The sequence below is a fragment of the Lissotriton vulgaris genome, chromosome 7 (assembly GCF_964263255.1).
Source record: "Lissotriton vulgaris chromosome 7, aLisVul1.2, whole genome shotgun sequence".
Taxonomy (NCBI): Eukaryota; Metazoa; Chordata; class Amphibia; order Caudata; family Salamandridae; genus Lissotriton; species Lissotriton vulgaris.
The window spans coordinates 676,349,537-676,369,143 of NC_141695.1; the positions used below are offsets into that span (position 1 = coordinate 676,349,537).

Genomic DNA, 19,607 nt, shown 5'->3' on the forward strand with positions numbered 1-19,607 from the left:
CTAGAGTGTCGCTGGTGTTGGGAGTGCTCTAACAGGGGCTGCTTTCCACCTAAACTTGAGAACTACCCAGAGTTCTCTCCTTTTTTGCATATATATATATATATATATATATATATATATATATATATATATATATATATATATATATATATATATACATACTGCTAGCGTACCCTTAACTACTCCTTCTCTGGGAGTACAGTAAGTGCATATCATGTGCATTCTGATGTAAACATGGCATGGAAAACAAGCCTGTGGCTTCTCTGTCCGCTTTGAAGTGGTGCTTGTTTCCACGATGACCAGAACTACCCCATATAAATCACAACGTTGTCCTCCCCCAATCATCAGAGCATTTTTGAAGTGTTTTGAATACTTCACTCGGATTTGCCATAGTGATGATAAATTGGACCGCAGCATTACATCTGTTGCAGTTTGAGGCAGCGTACTGTCCAATTTAGCAGGGGTGACATAGCAAGCAGGAAGCTGTTATTTCCAACATGGCTCCACCAGTGCACTGATGAAAATACTTTCTAAGATCCGTTTCTACTCCCTTGTGCCTCAGAGAACAACAAATAACTAGTTCCAGGGGCAGGAATTGAAAAGAGGCCTTGAGTGGGCCAAGCAATTTTTTGGCTTTCTCCTTTTAAAGGCAATTTAGGAAAACATAGCAAACACCCGAAGAATCCTTGAAAAGAGATGGCTAAGGGAGACTATTATGCTATTAAAATAAATATCTTTTCTTTTTTATTTCCAAAACTGTGTACATTTTAAAGCTAAAGTTGGAATGGCTAGTCAGATTAAGATTACAAAAGGAAGGAAATTTGTGTTTCTATGCAAAACTGCCACACAGTGCTCTCAAGGTATCCGAAAATTATGCAAAATTTTGACAATAAACATAGCACGTTTCAAAATGATGCCGATTGGAATTTATCTTTGTTTGCTTCACAATTAGGCCTCTGATGTTTTATATATATAAAAAGTATTATCGTGAAAAAACACTTTCAGTTGAGTAGAATAAAATCGGTGTTCTAGTAAGGTGCACAGTTGGCATTGAGAGGTTATTTATTTCACCCAGTACTTAATGATCCAAAGAGTTGCGTTTGTAAATAGTCGAAAATAAGGAACTGAACTGTTAACTTTGTCTTTTTGTTTTTAGGGTGGTGAAATCTCAGATGTGACCTGTTTTGATAGAGAGAACCCATACATCGAATGTGATCTATTCCCTGATGATGATACAATGACCCTTGCTCAACGGGAAGTCCACCATGAGTCGGACATGGACAGCGCAATTGGGAGTGTACAGAGTTCAGAAGCTTCTGACGTATGTCGAAGTGAAGAGAAAGAAAGCATTCTTGGGGGACTCTTCCTTCCTGGGGACAAGTAAGTGTTTTCCTTAAACTGTGCTTCTTTCTAGACGGATTATCGTCTAGAAAGAAACCTAATCTAATAATCAGCCATTCACTCATAGTAGAATCCTCCTGTGATTCAAGTTTATTATTCAAACAGTTTCCTTCTATGGTGACTCAGTTGGTATCAACAGTAACCTAATGTTTAATCGGCAAGAGAGTAATGAGAAAAAGGGAAGTGTTTTATTAACAAATAAAATGAACTCCTATAAAGCAACATTTAGATAGAAGATGAGGTAACAAATAAGATAATGGTTATACGAGTATGATCAGTGTGGCAGTACTTAGGTCCACAGGAGTACAAATCCAGGTAGTCATTAGAAATATCCAGTTATCATTTATAAAGATGTCATAAGCTTCTGTTTGTAAATGAGAGTAATTGTAAGGAAGCAAGGCCGGCTCTTGACCTCTGTTCGTTATTCTACTTTTGATTGTATTTCGCAGATTTTTAAATTTCTAGTATCTTTCACTTTTATTATTGTTCTTTTTATCCAAGAAGACAAACCTTTGTTTGTTCCAGACAACAACTTTGTGAGGAAAACACAAATCACATTAAACCAAAATCTGTGATTCCTTCAAAGGTTTTCTTGTATTATTCAAGGCCAGTTCCGTCTTCAAGATATTTTCCAGAGCCCGTTTCATGCATCACGATCAACATTGGAGAGGGTTTAAAGAAACGTGTTGACGCTTTCTGTGATGCTTATGACTAGACGGTCTTTTATTGCAGTAATTTGCCAATTTTACCTGTCCCTCTAACCCTGACCATGTTTGTCACTCCTTTTCCTGGAAATAACTATATCCAGGCCAAGACTTACTAATGGTTTATCCAAAGTACACCTCTTAAGTGATTATCATGAATGTAACTTTGCCTGGGAACCAACTCAGATGAAAGATATTGGTGTTTTAATTCTGAAGTCTGGGGTCAATGTCCGAAATGTTAATTTACAACTCTGCCTAGAATATCTGAATACGGAAACTGAAAGACGGATGCTGCTTGACCTTAGCCTATGAACAGATATTAAGACTGCAGAAATATGATGTTGCTAAATTTGTATACATTTACATAAACCCATTCATTGGAGAGGTCTAGCATTACATAAACAATGGAAACACCTTTAAGATTTTTCAGTGGGGTTCAGGAAAATCAGCCATAATCCTAATTTCAGTTAGTTATTAAGAAAGGTGTATTTGAAGTTACAAAACCCATTGTGTATCCCATGGAACACATTTTGCAGCAAATTAGACAATGGCTCAAGCAGTATGTGTGAGTATTTTTATTGTTCCTGGAAATGGGGAAGTCCATAATATTCAAACAAGGCACCATCAAATTAAACCAAGTCTAGAATCAAAACTGAATGTCCTCTTTTAACCCCTTAAAATGTAGTTTTGGCTTTCAAAAGAAGGAGGGAAAATATCAAAGATTAACCTCAGTTCTCAGCTCTACATCCTCCTCAAAGTAGCTCTCTGGCACTCAGTCCTCATGATTTTGTAACCCCCTCACCAATTCACAGTCCAAATGGTTACTCCTAACTTGCATTGCCCTGGTCCCTGTATTTCTTGTGGCAGTGCACATCTTGTTCCCATTTCCCATGGATCTCGCCTAATCACTTCCAGGTTCCACACACACAGTTTATTTCCCCACTTCCATTCTCTATTTAGGCCCTCTTTTAAAATATCTCACAGTCAGTCAGAAATAGTCAGCCTAGCTTTCTGTTTGATTGTGATAATGCCAAATTGTTTTTTCTTTATATAGCTGACATATTATCATCTCCCTATACATTTATGGCAGATTATTACATATTCTTACTTCAATTAGTACATGCATGGTGGAGTAACACACTATTAAATGGGCTGCCATGTCCAAATGAAAACGCATGATCAGTCACCTTATTTTACAGAAATAGTGTGGGTTATCAGAAGTCAGAGTTAGGTTCAGAGGCAGCTCAGTAAGAAATAGTGAATGAGCATGGTCACAGAGGGCCAGGTAACTTAGTCCTTAAGAGTGGTCTAAGTAAAACATTATAAAGGAACATGTAGGTAAACAAGCTTAAAAATTCAACCTTCCTTTGATTGAGACCTTATACCAGGATCCCAATTGTTAACATGTGATGTAATTTAGTGATTCTTATCCTTCAGACTGTTGTGGATCCCCACTCATTTGCTTCTGCAAACCAGGGTTTGAGCAAGAATCATTTCTGGATTATCCTGCTTTGCATTATTCCGCCATCTAGTGGTTGGGCCCATAGTCCTTTTTCTCTGTTTGGTACTTTTTTGCTTTTGTTTTTGTTCGGCGTCAGTTAACACCATGGCTGCTGTGCATTTTCCCCTCCTGTGCTAAAATTCCTTGAATACTTTATTCATTACGAGCTCAGCTCGTCATCAGCACAGCTCAACTGTGCCTCATGACGAGCTGAGCTCGTCATGAGCATCGAAAGAGTTAACGGTCTCACCATTTGGTGTCTGTTCCAGTCTGTCTTTACGTCATATGCCCTCCCTGGAAGCTTTCACGTATGGTCACGGTCTTCAGATTCTTTTTTTTCCACCATTGGTTCTGGAAGCATTCCTATAGGCTTTCCAAGCATCGAAAAGAAGGAAGATTTAATTGCAAACTCATCAAAGTAAGAACACGAGACACCCGAGAAGTCATTGGATTAAAGTCATCAGGAGTTCGCACACCAAAGGAAGACCGGAGAATGTCCGGACAGGGGGAAAATTTAAAGTTTAGTTTCTGCCCGAGATACCACTACAAGTTATCACAGAAAGATAACCACGGGGTGTGCAACCTCTGTCTCCCGATAATCGAAGTGATGACTGTAACGTCTGTGCAGCCTTTAAACCGAATACTATAAAGCTGAGAGACAAACAGAAGCAGGCGCACTACACCATGCAAGGCCAAAAAATGATCCAGTCACTGAAATACCTGGGGTTGTCGAGCGAGGAGAAGGATAATATCGGCAAGTAGGCCAAAGACGAGGGCTGAGACGTCGAAATTAGGGTCATCAACGTCGAAAAGGTACATTGCAAATGGAAGGAGAAACACTTGCAGGTGACACAGAAAAAACACACAGGGGCGAGTCTCGTTCATCAGACTTAAAACATCAAAGGCTGCCTCGGGCCCCTCCGGTCTCATTTGAAGTACACAACAGGTGGCAGAGCTTAGGTGAAGGCTACAGAGTCAAAGGATAACCAAAATTAAGCGAGAGCGAAGAAACCGCTGTGCAAGACCTCAGCAACATAAAGCTCAACATCTAAAAGGAAGTCAACACCCCTGCTTGAAGCCAAAGATCGTTCTGCTAAATTCAAATGCAAGAAGAATCATCTCAAAGCCGAAATGGTCACGATTCTTAAAAAGAAGAAAGAGATGGATGCCTCTCTCAAAGTGTTCAGAATTCTGGATAAAACTTCGACAGAAGTCACGGGAAAGGCCAAGGACGTGGAAGAACTAGAGCCCCTGGCATCACCAGAACCTCTGGAGGAAGAGGAACAAAACATTTTCTTCAAGGAAGACCTTGAGTCAGAGAGCATATTCCAGGTCATAGAATGGCATGAATACCTCGAGACGCAGCAGAAGGGAGTAGACCATTATCTACCAAGACCGTCACCACCAGACGACATCGCTATGCATAATTAGTTGATCAAGAGGGCAACTGATGAGTTCAACGTTCAGCTGCAGGAAGAGAAAGAATAGTCTTGCTTTTTAGGTCGAGCAGACCTACCCTCAATGCGTGAGCATTGAAGGTGTCTGCTTCAGACCTATTGTGGCCCGTTAGTGAGAATGCTGGGAATGAGGACACCAATCTGTTACGAGCTCGCAGTTTTCACCGCGGGAGCGCGCGTCTGATCCGCGCATGCGCAGAGTCCCCGCGCATGCGCACAGTAACTCACAGCCCTTGCACAGACGCAGGCAGGCAGCCCCCACCCCTCTGCATGCATGCACACACAGGCGAGCGCATGCACACGCAGGCACACAGACACTCGCTCACACACACACACACCCCCCTCCCCCACAGTCACACACACGCACACCCCCCTCCCCCACAGTCACACACACGCACGCACACAAAGCCCGCCCGCCCGCCCGCACTCGCGCGCGCACATGCTTTCCCCCGCCTCCCCCCTCCCCCGCTCAGCAACCCACTCACCGGCTTCCTTCGTGCGGCGGCTCTCCTCAGCTGCAGGGCCCGGCAGCAGGACTCTTCTTCCATCCTTCGGCACCGGGGCGCAGGGTAGGCTCCTGCCTGCTCCGGTGCTCCAAACACGGCGGCTCCGTCCAATCGCGGCTCTTCCGTGGGAGGCGGGGTAGGCTCCCGCCCTCCTACTTCCTGTTTCCTGTTGTCGCGCCGGCCTGCCTGACTTCCTGGTCGCAGGCCGGCAGAGTGACGGAAGGCGGTGACTTGCGGTATTTATTTATTTTTTTACATTGCTTTTGTGCCACTGTATGGTGCGCACAAGGACACTGGCATCTGTGCAGCGATATCTTAGAGATTTCATCTCCGGTGTGTGCGTAGCTTTTGGTGGTGCAGCGAAAATACTTCACTTTGGCACAAAGAAAGTTCGAGCGCACGGAAAACAACCACTTTCCCCTATAGGTATTGCATTTTTTTTAAGCTGTACCAGTTATTGCCCCGTCCCCACACACCGTAGTATAACAATAAACACACTTGCAAGTTATAATGTAAAGATGTAAGGCGCAAGGCACAGGCTCATATACGTGCGCGCCCACTGGGTTGGTCATCCTTCAAATGTTACTAAAATGATGGGGATTTATGAAATACAGCAGTTTGTGCCACTCTTTCACTTCTCTTTCGTTCTGTTTTTCCTTATGCTACACATACAGTGTATCTTGTCTTGGCACAGTATCCCGGCTGTCTCTCCTCGGCATCCGTACTGGATGCAGGGTTGTCTGAGAAATGTTGCCTCAAAGCACGTCTTGTTGCTGCCTTGGCCCCTCGGTGGAGTGCACACAGAGTCCTGTTCTCTGGGACCTCGAGCACGTCACGGGGGTGCCCTCCAGGAATGGGGTGGGGGGGATACAGGCATTGGAAGTGGGCGCTCTGACCTCTTCTGTAGCGCCATTATCAAGCAGGGCCCCCGCTGGCTGCACAGCACGAGACGACGCAGAGGCGGCAAGTAAGAGTATGCTTTCCATGTAGCGCGCAGCCTGAACTCCGGCGCCTTAAGGCACTTTCGGTGTAATGTCTATGGAATGTGATGAAATGAGGTGGCAGCGGTCAGCGCCCTGCGTGAATGAGCAAGCTCCTCCCATTGCATGTGCCCTGTGGTCCTTACCCTGTCTGTGCCCAGGCCGTTCACACTCTGTCCGTGTGCTCTCAGCCATGGCTCGCTGTCCACGCAGCGGGTTTGCATTTGCCTCGTGCTCCCCACCCAGCATGTTATACCTCACTATCTGCACTTTTGTTCCAAGCGCCTCTCTTGCTGCCCATGAAGTGTCTCCAAGCTCCTCCTCCTGTTCATGCCCCTAAACCCCTCATGTTGTCTGTCCTCCTGGGCCGGGCTTCTCACAGTGTCCTTGTACGCACAAGGACCTTCACGTGTCTAAACGTGTGCCCCGCGGTTCTCACACTTTTCACAAGCACCTCGCGTTCCGTGCCCACGTGCCCTGGACTCCTCACACTGTCCTAGTTCTACAAGGCCCTTACTCTGACTGTCCGTGTGCCCCAGGTTGCTCCCACTGTCCTAGCTCTACAAGGCCCGAGCCTGGGATAAGCACTCCCTGGAAGCTTCTCACACAGAATGGGCGCTTCCTTGAAAACTCTTGATTGAGGGTGCAATTCCTGCAAGAAGTCTTAAGAATGGGCGAAATGGAAGGCCATCCATCCCATAGGGCTCGTGGGTGAAAGCTCTTATCTTGCAGTGCAGTGTTACGCTCCGTGGGCTTTCTGTGCAGCGTAACTATCTGTTTATTGTCATCATGTTTGATTTGAAGACCTAGAAATGGTGTACTATTGCAGTTCTGTGTGGGTGAGTTCGAGATTGGGCTGGAGACTGTTGAGATGCTGCACAGATAGGGAGGGCGTAAGATAAAGGTGCATCTTGTGATGCCTAATTAGCGAACTGACAGTGGGGTGCAGGGGACGTCTACTGAGCATTCAAATAACCAAAGGGGAAGTGAAGAAGTAATGCTTTTTTAAAATTTGTTTATTGAAGTTTTCAGTATCACACAGCGTAGTTGCATGACAAGCAGTGCAAACTAAATCCACAGTAACACAAATCTTTTAAAGGTACAATTGGAGATCAGATGATACAATTAGTGCACTGGAGCGGCCCCACTCTGTCAAGGCAGTACAAGCATGTAGGGTAACATTATAACACAGTATTACAGATTGTCATTCAACACCACGTAGGGACAGTAGGAGTCTGGAGTAACACATATTCCCTTTGAGGGGCCCATATATCTGTTGGTCTGGATGTTACTGGCAGTTCCTCAGCATATAGTTCAAACTGTTCACGGCAATATACCAGGTCCTTAATACACTCATTAATTTTCGGAGCAAATTTACTTTCCCAAGTGAACGTAATCTGCCTCTTGGCGAGCAGGAGGGCAACTCTAACACATTCACCCATGGTGGCCTTTAACTGAAGAGGTAATGCTTACAGAGCATAAGCGGTGGATACGTCCTCCTCTAGTCAATATGTATCAAACAAAGGTATCCACCCTTAAAGAAGTGTTCCTCCAGACTTCGGGTGTCTCCTACACTGATGGAAAGCACACAGCTTTGTTCAAATGCCCCCCCACCCACCAAAAGGACCCATGGTGGCATGCTGACCCCGATGATGAAGGATGCCACCAATGGTCCTTTTGGTGGGTGGGGGTATTTTAACAAAGCTGTGTGCTTTCCATCAGTGTAGGAGACTCACGAAGTCTGGAGGAACATTTCTTTCCATTTCTATAAGGGTGGATCCTTTTTTAGGTCTCGCCCTGGAATTCGCATCCGAAGGATGCGTCCAGGGTCGGAGACTTATAGTTATCGGACACGGGGGAATGAGGACAAGAAACTGTCACAAGCTTTTGAAGGCAGATTTGGGTGCGCGAACGCGCACGTTCCGTCCTGCGCCGTGCCGTGCACTTCCCTCCCATACTCCCAGCAAGTCAGCCTAACGCGCATGCATGCACACACACACGCGCACACACACTTACACAGACACGCAGGCACCCAGACAGGCAACCCCCTCCCCCCCCCCCCCCCACAGTCACACACACACACACACACGCATACACACAGACTCCAAGACACATACACATACACACGCACGCTCACACACATACACATACACAGCCCGCCGCCGCCGCGCGCGCACACACATGCCCCCCACCCTCGCAGCCCAGCAACAAGGCGAAGCCCCACTCACCGGCTTCCTTGGTGCAGTGGCTCTCACCGGCAGCAGGACTCTTCCTCCCTTCTTCGGCACCGGGGCGCAGGGTAGACTCCTGCCTGCTCCTGTGCTCCAAACAATCGCGGCTCTTCCGTGGGAGGCGGGGTAGGCTCCCGCCCTCCTACTTCCTGTTTCCGGTTGTCCCGCCCGGCCTGCCTGACTTCCTGGTCGCAGGCCGGCGGCGGACTGCAGCACGCGCTTAAGTTATGTCAACAATCACAGATCCTGCTGTCATGCTTGGCCCCGAGGTTAGTATCAGCCTCATATTTGAAGGCGTATGGAGAAAATGTTGTGAATTATTAATAGAGGTTAAAAAATGTACATATTGGTGCCCGCAGGTTGGTAGTTTAACCTATTGAAGCTTCTCCGGAGGCGCCCCAAAATGTGAGAGTTGGAAGAATCAATTGTTCGTATGCATGGACAGCCGAGACTCAGTTTGAGGATGTTTCTAGATGACTGTGGATTGTATCTTATTAATGCGCTACGATATGCTTGTTTTAGAAGTCCACATGTTCTGCTTTTGAAGTACCTACTTTTTGCTGTCATGTTTGAGCTTGAGTTTGAGTTCTCATCTTGCTACAGAAACGAGAGCTTAGACACTTAAGCAGTGTAAGCAGAATGTGGCTATGTTGTATATTATGTATAAACAAATGCAGTTGTAATAACCACTTGGAGGGAATCTCCAAGCTCTGACAACTGTGAGTGATGTTGCAACCCCAAGTTATTTCATTACTTTTATGTAAAATGCTGGGGCACCCCAGAAGGGGTCCCAGTGAAGAGCTAGATTGTCAAAGCTTTAAAAAAGGACAAGACCTCCCAAATTCTTCTCAGCAAAAAGACTGAGGGTTGGCCCAGGCACAGTGAAAGAGCACCCCCGTTCCCACCCTCAGATTAAATCTAAATGTAAGGTTTTTGTGGGAATAGGACATGGTGTGAGAGGCCGAATATCTGGTACTAGTTGCTGGTTGTCCTCAGCTGGTTAGAGCTCCCCACACTGAGACCCCCCTCACACATTTGTGGATGGAGTCACAGAGAGCCTGGGCGGTATCCATCTTGGCAGCAGGTGTGTTCAGGATCTCACACTGATCTCGTATTATTGCGCTCTCTGATACACTGAACATAATTTCACAAAAGTTCTTTAGAAAAGTTTAAGCTATTGGCATTATAAATTACAATAACTTTTATTTAAGTATTAGTTATTTAAAAAAATTAAACGCCATTGTTATTTGTAATATCAATACATCTAAGTCATGTAAATACCAAAAATATTGCATTACAAATGCTATAGGTATCACATTTGCGAAAGTTATAACTATTGGCATTGTAAATGACAAAGCTATTAATTTAGGTATTTAAAAAAAAACCATAAATAACAACTTTGCCATTTACAATACCAATAGCTCAAACTTTCCTAATGCGAGACCTATTGCATTGCAAATGCTTGTTTATTGGAGACTTTACTAGCATCACAAAGTAAACGTCAATACCTTCCCATTCTCCCAAGTATACTTTATCAAGGAAGAGAGTCCTTTAAGGAACCTTCAAAATGCAGTGACACCTAGGGATAAAACTAAATAGAAGCATTCCTCTAAAGACTTTTCATAAATTAAAGGGGCAGTCCCATCAGACTATCATTGCAGCAACAGCAAGAAAGAGAGTAAATGTTCCTACAACATCCTGACCACCTCCAGACAAAGAGAGCAAGGAGATGCGCATGGTAGGAAAGAAATTTGAAGGAGGTGCTGCTACTCAATGGCACACTACCAGCTCTAATGCCCTGCTCCGCAGGTATGCACATCAGCACTGGGAGGATATGGCTGAACTCATGAAACATCTACCTGAACAGTACCAAAGGAGAACAGCATCCCTTGCAGAGGAAGGTAAGAATATTGCCAACACACTTCTTAAAGTCAGTGCTAGATGCTGCAGATACAGGAAGTACGCAGATGACAGTGGGGATGACCCTAAGAAGATATGTTTAGCTAAGGGTGCCTGGATTAAAAAATTAAGTACAAGCTAATAACACGAATACACCTTTTAATGGGGAACAACTCTTTGGCAGTAAGTTGATGAAACACTACAACAGCTGAAGAAAGACAACAAAGCAGCAAAATCAATGGTAGCATTGCAGTTCAGGGAAACATAAGAAGAGGATCCACTTCCACTAGCAGAACTGTAGGAAGAGGGAGTTTCCACAGCACAACTTCACATTACTGTTTTCAGAGCTCAAGCCAATTGCAAACACCAGTGCAACAATGGCACAATTAATCAACTCCACGACAACCCACAAAGGGGAAAGGAGGCTCCATCCATTAATTGACTCAATAAACTAGGGTCCCAACACACAAACAACGCCTGGGGGAGGGAGAATAAAGGACTTCTTTCAAGAGTGGGAGAAGATAGCATCAGACAAATGGATACACAACATCATACACTGTGGCTATTGCATAGAACTAATGAAGAAACAACCTGTAATAGAGCCAAAAACAGTGGTCCACACAAAGGAGGAAAATATCAGATTACTACAAGAATTACAAGAATTGCCTCCGAAGAAGGCACTAGAAAGGGTCCCGAAAAACGAGATCAACCAGGGAAATTACTCAATATATTTCCTTATACCAAAGCCAGTTGGAACTCTTCGTTCAATACTAAACCTCAGTTTCTTAATCAAATTGACAACACTGCAGAATGTCGTACCACAGCTACAACAAGGTGATTTTATGGCAATAATAGATCTAAAAGATGCATATCCCTAGGAACCACAGGCATAGGAAATACTTGTGTTTTGTGGAAAACAGAGAACACTATCAATTCCAGCCAATACTCATTCAGACTCCGCCAGTCTGATTGACAATCTAGCAAGTGATGGGTTATATCACATTATAGCGGAACCTACCCATCAAATTGGTCACACACTTGATGGTATATTTACCAACAATGAACACATGGTAGTGGAGAGTGTGCGACCAGTACCGTGGTCAGATCATGCCACAGTTCATTTTAAGTTTAATACATCCACAAACTATCCATTGTCGTAGGAAAAGATCTTCCCTGGACAATTTTCGTCCTTGGAAATCAATTCAAGGTACGGACCTAATCAAAGCTTTGGCAAAGAACTCTCCAGCCATAGCTGACTATAACACAACAGCTGTAATATTTGTGAACTGGCTCAGGCATGCAGTAAATGGGCTTCCTCCTGAGCTGATAAAGCACCCCAGGAGAAGGCTAGCTACATCGCCCTGGTACTCAGCTGAGCTAATGTTAATCAAAGTTAAATGCAGACTAAAAGAGAGAATTGTAGTAAATGTCCTCTCCACTGTTCTTCTCTGGCTAGACTGTACTATGTTATCTATGACATCATAGAATGCCAGGGTGCCCCTCTAGCTCATTGTGCCTTTCTATTACTTACTGTGGCACTTGGGTATCTCAGGCTGAGCTGCTAACAGCTGGCTCCTGGTGGGGTTTACCTTACATCTTAAACTGTCTATCTAACCTGGAAGGAACCTGCAATAAAGGATCTTAACTTATCAAGTGCACTCTGCATCTTCCTTTACCACAAGAATCTGGAGAACTGACTACAGCGATATACATAAAATGGATTACAATAGGATTCTAGAGGAATATAAGTTTGCGATAAAACAGGCAAAAACTGTATACTTCACAAATAAAATCCAAGAGGTCACTAATATCTCCAAGGAACTATATAAAACTGTATCTACACTATCAAAGTGCCCTTGAGACACGGTATTTAAGCCAGATCAAAATTTTGTAGACAAAATGGCTATGTTCTTTCAGGAAAATGTTCAGATAGTCTTCAATTAACTCCTGAACATAGCTGACACTACAGGGGAGGATCGCAAAGAGCTATCGGAGGATACTCCAACGCAGGTTAGCCTGTCAAGGTTTTCAGCACCAAATCAAAAACAGGTCGCGGACCTGCTGCTACAAACCAAGTCCGGCTCTCTTCTAGACCCTTGTCCTCCTTATATCTGGCTCCAGAGGAGATCAGTGAGTCACTGACCCTTCTTAATGAGGTCATCAGATCAGAGGTCTCCCCACAGTTATGGAAAGAGGCCTGTATCTGACCTATACTAAAGAAAGGTACTTTTGATCTCCAGGAAACCAAACATTACCGCCCTATTTCTTGCCTCCCGTTGCCTTCTAAAATCCTGGCGAAATCCATGATCATGGAATTAATGGATTACCTGGATGCCAACAATATCCTGGATTCCACCCAGCGTGGCTTCAGACCACGGCATTCAATGGACTCTGCATTAATTATGGCAACAGAAGAGATCTGTGGGATGATGGATGGAGGGGGCAGGGCCGCTCTCATCCTGCTTGATCGAACGGTGACCTTCAACAACGTAAATCATACAGTATTGGTTCGGCGGTTAAAAGCAGTGGGCATTACACACTCTGCTTTAGCACTACTTACGTCCTTTCTGGCCTTGAGGGTACAACTAATTCACTGGGAGGGTCTTCAATCAGGAGATTTTTACCTCCCTTGTGGTGTTCCTCAAGGATCAGCTTGGCCCAGACGCTGTTTAACGTGTATGTCACCCCCCTAGCAAGACTTATCAAGGATCATGGTCAGACGCTAGTGTCATACGCAGACGATAAGCAGCTTGTGGTGTCCCTCTCACAAAACACGAATATGATGGCTGAACGTTTCCGCAACTGCCTTACGTCCTTGATGACCTGGATGAACACTAATTTTTTGACACTCAACACAGATAAAACAGAGGTTGTTGAGTTTGGTCAAAAACCCTCGGTATGGAGCCACTATGGTGGCCTCCCGAAGCCGGTACATGCCCTGTTCCTGTGCCTAAGGCCAAGAACTTAGGTTTTCTGATTGACAAGGACTTAACGCTCGGCCCTCAATCAACCAGGTCACATTGGCCTGTTTTTTCATCATAAAGGTCCTACGAAAAATCCTTCCTTTTTTTCCTTTTTCATTAAGGAAAACAATAGTAGGTACTCTGATACTATCGAGAGTCGATTATTGCAATGCGCTGTACTTGGGAGCTGGCTCAAGACAGTTTTCTAAACTTCAGTTCCTGCAGAATGTGGCCGCTCGTATATTACTAGACTTACCCAAACATCCCCCAACGTCCAACTGTATAAAGCAGCTACACTGGCTTCCAGCTCTCTATGGAGGAGGATCTTAGTCTCCTTTTCTCTAGATATGTGCCATCACCTTCTCTTAGGTCTGCAAATATGGGGCTGGTTTGTCTTCCCAAGACAAAAAGAGTCAGATGGGGAAGAAAGGGTTTTTCATTCCAGGGGCCAAGCTATGAAACACTCTCCCCATACAGATCCGACTACAACCCAACAGGATGTTATTCAGAAAAACAGTGAAAACCTGGCTTTTTGCAACGACCTAGACCTGTTGATGCAGCACCATGCGCACACACTTCAGCGCCAAGACGCCTCGGCAATAGTGTGCTTAATAAATAATTCAGTCAGTCAATTAAAAGAGCTAGCCTTCGGAATAAAGTCAGCACCCAGAGTGCTTACAAAGTGCGTGGCAGAAGTTGCAGCACATCTAAGAAGGCAAGGAATATCTGTATATACTTATTTGGACGACTGGCTGGTGAAAGCAAATGCCCAACACAAGTGCGAATAGCACATAAACACAGTGATAACACTACACAATCTGGGATTTTCACTAATCATAGAGAAATCATTACTTAAAATGGAACCAGAAAAGCCGTTCCTGTGAGCAAGAATCAACTCTATACAAACAAAAGCTTACCCTTGCGAGAAAAATATGTCTTTATTGCAAGAAAGTCAGCAATACCAGAGAGTCAGTCTCTGATAGCGAGGACTATGGGGAAAATGCAGGAGAACATGACCTCCTGCACAGCTCTCATACCATATGCAAGGCTACATATGAGACCAATGCAAGCGTAGGATCAAAGTCAGTGGTCACAAGTCATAGAGAGTTGGGAAGATCTAGTGGTTGTCACGGTCAAAATACAGGAAGATGTAGCGTGGTGGAACAGAACAAATTTAACAACAGGAAGACTATTCTCTCAACCAACTTGCACAGTAACCATTTCCCCAGATGCCTCAGATATGGGTTGGGGAGCTCATGTGGGGAGACTCAAAATCAGAGGTATTTGGATAGAACAGGAAGCAGTTTAACATATCAATGCACTGGAACTAAAGAGTGTTCCTAGCCTTAAAAGCGTTTCAGAAACATCTATGGGGAAAGTCATTGCTAATTGATACAGACAATAGAACAGCAATGCTCTATCTCAACAAAATAGGTGGGGCAAAATCCTTTGCACTGTCGAAACTAGCTCAAGAGATCTGGAGGTGAGCCATCCAGAGACAGATCAACATAACAACAATACTCTTTTCAGGGAAGAACAGTGGGGAAGCAGACAGACTGAGCAAACGAGCATCTTCCTCACACAAGTGGGAACTCAATCAAACAGTACTCCAACAGATATTCTTAGATTGAGGAATGCCAGAAATAGATCTGTTTGCAACACCGTAGAATGCAAAATGCCAGTTATTTGCTTCCAAGCACCCTCACCTCTTCTCCCAGGGGAATGCTAGGTCGATAGACTAGTCAGGGAAATGTACTTGCGCTTTTCCCCCAATCCCACTATTGCACAAGGTAATCAGCACATGCAAGCAGTCACCAATAATACTGATACTCATCGCCCCACAGTGAGAGAAGTAAACTTGGTTTTCGGAACTAATAGAAATTGCACAAACCAACATACATATGTTAACAGGTCGAAAAGATCTACTCTCCATACAAAGGGGGTGGGTTTTTCATCCAGAGCCCGAATAACTAAGTCTAGCAGCTTGGCTCCTGAGAACATAGAGTTTGGACACCCAGGTCTCCAGAGAACACAATGGCAGTTCTCAGGGAAGTAGGAAACCCAACAAAAAGAAAATGCTATGCAGCCAAGTGGGAAAGATTCCCAAGGTAGTGCCAAAAATGGAACCTATTACAAACAATACAAAGGACACAGCAGTTCTACGATATTGTACCCACCTAGTAGACAGCAAACTGAATTATGCTTCATTGAAAGTACATTTGGCAGCGATAGTGGCCTATACAAGAAGTCATATAGGAAGGAGGTTCTTCACAACACTGATAATTAAAAGATTCCGCAAGGAGCAAAAAGAATAGCACCTTCAAGAATGATGCCAGCTCCAACATTGAACTGAAACTTAGTGTTTACACATCTAATGAGGAAACCCTTTGAATCCCTTCCCAAGACATCCTTAAACATGGTCACATTTAAAACAGCTTTCCTTATTGCAATGACATCTCTACACGTAGTAAGTGAATTAGAGGTGCTGACAATCCAATAGCCTCACACGCAAATACACATGGACAGGATAGTCATGAGGACAGACCCTCACTTCCTACCCAAGTTTATATCCTTTTTTCACTTACACCAACCTATTCATATACCAAGTTTCTTCCAAGAACTAAAAACTCCAGCGGAAAGAGTGCTACACACGTTAGATGCCAGAAGACCAATAATGTACTATATGGAAAAAACTAGAGCAATTAGGAAGACAAGAACAACTCTTGGAGTTATTTACAGACAATAACAAATAGAATTGCATGATAAATATGACACACAGTCCAGATGTGTCATTTCGCAGCAGGTGCGTAACTACAAAAGAAGCCAAGGGCACGCTCTAATCGCTAAAAAGGAGAAACAATAGCATTTTATGTAAAAATACCATTACAAGACATTTGCGGTGCAGCGACTTGGTCATCAGTGCACACTTTTGCAAAGCACTACTGCATAGATATGCAAATAAACAAGGAAGCTCAAGTAGGACAAAGAGTATTTCACTCCAGGGGACAAGTCCCCCGATTGCACAGCCACCAAAGGGAAGTTAGTCCAATATTGATCAACAGTATTCCAGTCTGGAACTCTCCATGTTTGACGAACAGGACGCGGATTACCTGTTCATCCACTTTGATGACATAATTTCCCCTGATAAAGGGCTCACCCGAAATGCATTGGGCCTGGATCAACATGACTCCTTTATTTCTGTGACTGCAATGCTTCAAAATTTGAATATTGAATAATCACTGTGACAAAATCTACATATAATTTGAAACACATATTCGCTTCTACTGTTGATCAACATTGGGATACGTTCCCCCTGGGAATTTTGGCTGTGCAATCAGGGTAAATTGTCCATGGTGTGACGCTATCTTCAGCTTTCTTATTACACAGGTGGATCAGTCAGCGTTACACTAGTCGCATGCTTACAATGAATCTACCTCGTTTGAACATTCCTTGTTTAACTCCTCAGGCAGAGGCACACCTAGAGTCATATTTCGGGGGGGCTAAGAAAAAAGTTCGGGCGGGAGGCTGATTCTTCAAGTAAAAGGCAAAGTTATGTTATGTTATGTTATGTTATGTTATGTTAAATTAGTCTTTTATAGCGCACGGCTACTCCAATAGAGTGTCCCGGTGCTTTTATTGACAGCCAGAAACAGACAAACACAACACAGTGAAATAAAAAAATAGAGCAGTGAGAATAAAAACAGACCCAGCAATAGAAAAAAAGAGTGCACTAAAGGGCAAAGAGACATGTTTTGAGGCCCTTCCTAAAAGTCAGTAAATTAGATGTGCTGCGTAAGGCCAAAGGCAAAGTATTCCAAAGCTGTGGTGCCCGCAACCTAAAAGAGCGACCTCCAATGCGGGTCTTTTTTTACTCGAGGAACCACAGCAAGGAACAATGATTCAGATCTCAGAGATTGGACCGGATGGTAAAAGGCAAGCCTCCTTTGGAGATATTTAGCTCTCGAGGCATAAAGAGACTTGTGGGCCAAGGTCAAGGCCTTAAACACTATCCGCTTCCGGATAGGCAGCCAGTGGAGTGACTGCAAAAGGCCAGAGACTCTGGCTCGCATGTGAAGGCCAAAAATGGCCCGCGCGGCCGTGTTCTGGACCACCTGCAGACGTTGCAGGATATACTCCGGCAGGCCAAGGTATAATACGTTGGAATAGTCCAATCTTGAACCAATTAAGGCCTGCACCGTAGTCTTCCTATGATCTTCTGAGAGCAGAGGGAGAAACTTCCGGAGCATCCTGAGGAGGCCGAAACAAGTTCCCGTGAGAGCAAGGATCTGAGATCTTAGCGTCAGCCCATTATCAATCTTGATTCCCAAATTCTTTGCTAGCTGGGACGAGCGCGCTGGAGGAAACATATTAGCAGGCCACCATTCATGCCAGTCTGGGTCAAATGGGCAGCCGAAGAAGAGTGCCTCAGATTTATCTGAGTTGCACTTGAGGCTGTTAAGCTGGAACCATTTGAAAACAGCCCCAAGGCACTCACGGATACTCTCTCCATCAAAATCTTCTCCTTTCCCGCACGTAAAGAGGAGCTGGGTGTCGTCGGCATAAGATACGATCTGGGCCCCAAAAGACTCCACCAATGCTGCCAGAGGTGTCATAAAGATGTTGAAAAGAGTCGGGCTCAACATGGAGCCCTGTGGGACTCCGACTCCCAAAGGCGGCATCACGGCAGAGATAGGTGAGGCCCAGACCGTTTGTTGACGGCCAGCCAAAAACGATCTGAACCAGCTGAGCACCATCCCCCTCAGACCGATCTCATGAAGTCTGGCGAGGAGACCCTCATGGGGGACGGTGTCAAAGGCCGCCGACAAATCAAGCATAACAAGCATAGCTTTGCCTCCCGAATCCACCGAAAAGTGGAGCTGCAGAGGCCCTAAGAAGCCTCATTAACTAGCAAAAGTTCTTTAAAAGACCTGTGAAGTACTCTGGTGCGGCTGTGTGTGCGCCCGGGAAGCTGTCTCATTCCAGGCTGCCACACACGACTTGGGGGGGGGGTTTAGGGGTCAGTGGGCAGGGGGGGGATATTGAAGCCCTGTGAGTTCAATGGGCGTTGCGCGCCTGTCTTCAGGTGTACCCCCATTTCTCTACAAAGGGTATTGAAACATTTATTTACAAGCTTAAACTCATCTTCAACCCAGCCACAACATGTATAAAACCTGCTACAAAATCAATACAACGCATGTGAATCCAGAAAATATTCATGCTGCAAAAAAACTAGCTTTGCAGCTTGAATAGTTTTCTGGATTCACATGCAACCCACCCACCTCCCCAGAAGAGGAAAGAGCAATTTAAAAAATGATCATCTGAAGATGGCGACGACACAAGGAATCTTCCGGGGAAGGGTGTATGACGTCGAGATAGGTTGGATCAGACACCAAATGGTGGGACCTTCGATGCCCCCAAAAAAAACCAGACAAAAAGAACTACTTCTATAAATGAGAAATCCGGACCCAACCACCAGATAGCGGAATAATGCACATCATGTGAATCTAGACAATTCTTCAAGTTGCAAGACTACTCTTGTGGGTAAGAAACCATTTTGTTCCCTGGATAAGCAATTTTTATGACTTGAACCTCAAAACAATAAAAGCAAATACAGAAACAAATGAAAATCACCTACTCAAATTATGAAATATGTTATTCACAAAATATAAAAATCAAAACTGTATTTTTAATCAAGACTGGACCTTTTGAAAATGTCGTATTATTACTAAAAGATAACATAATATACTAGACTCTAGCATATAACTTCAGGCTTGATTTGGAGGATGGTGGATAAGATGTGCCATCTCAAGTGTTGGTGTTGTCTTGCTGCTATGGTACAAGTAGGTTATAGCCTATAGTACTTGTCATATGGCAGGCAGGATATCTGTTACTTTTTGACAGCGTATCCCATCCACTAAACTTTAAATACGGCTCTTTTTTTGCTCTTGATGCATGTTCTCTTTTT

General features: G+C 44.3%; 1 protein-coding gene across 1 annotated transcript in view; it reads left to right on the top strand.

The window, feature by feature from the left end:
• RAB11FIP4 (RAB11 family interacting protein 4) overlaps nt 1-19,607 on the top strand; it is a 1,047,208-nt gene that overhangs the window by 921,567 nt on the left and 106,034 nt on the right. Inside the window, exon 4 of the mRNA XM_086929407.1 lies at nt 1,157-1,380. Coding sequence (XP_086785533.1) covers nt 1,157-1,380 — 224 coding nt within the window. The remainder of the gene's footprint in view (nt 1-1,156; nt 1,381-19,607) is intronic.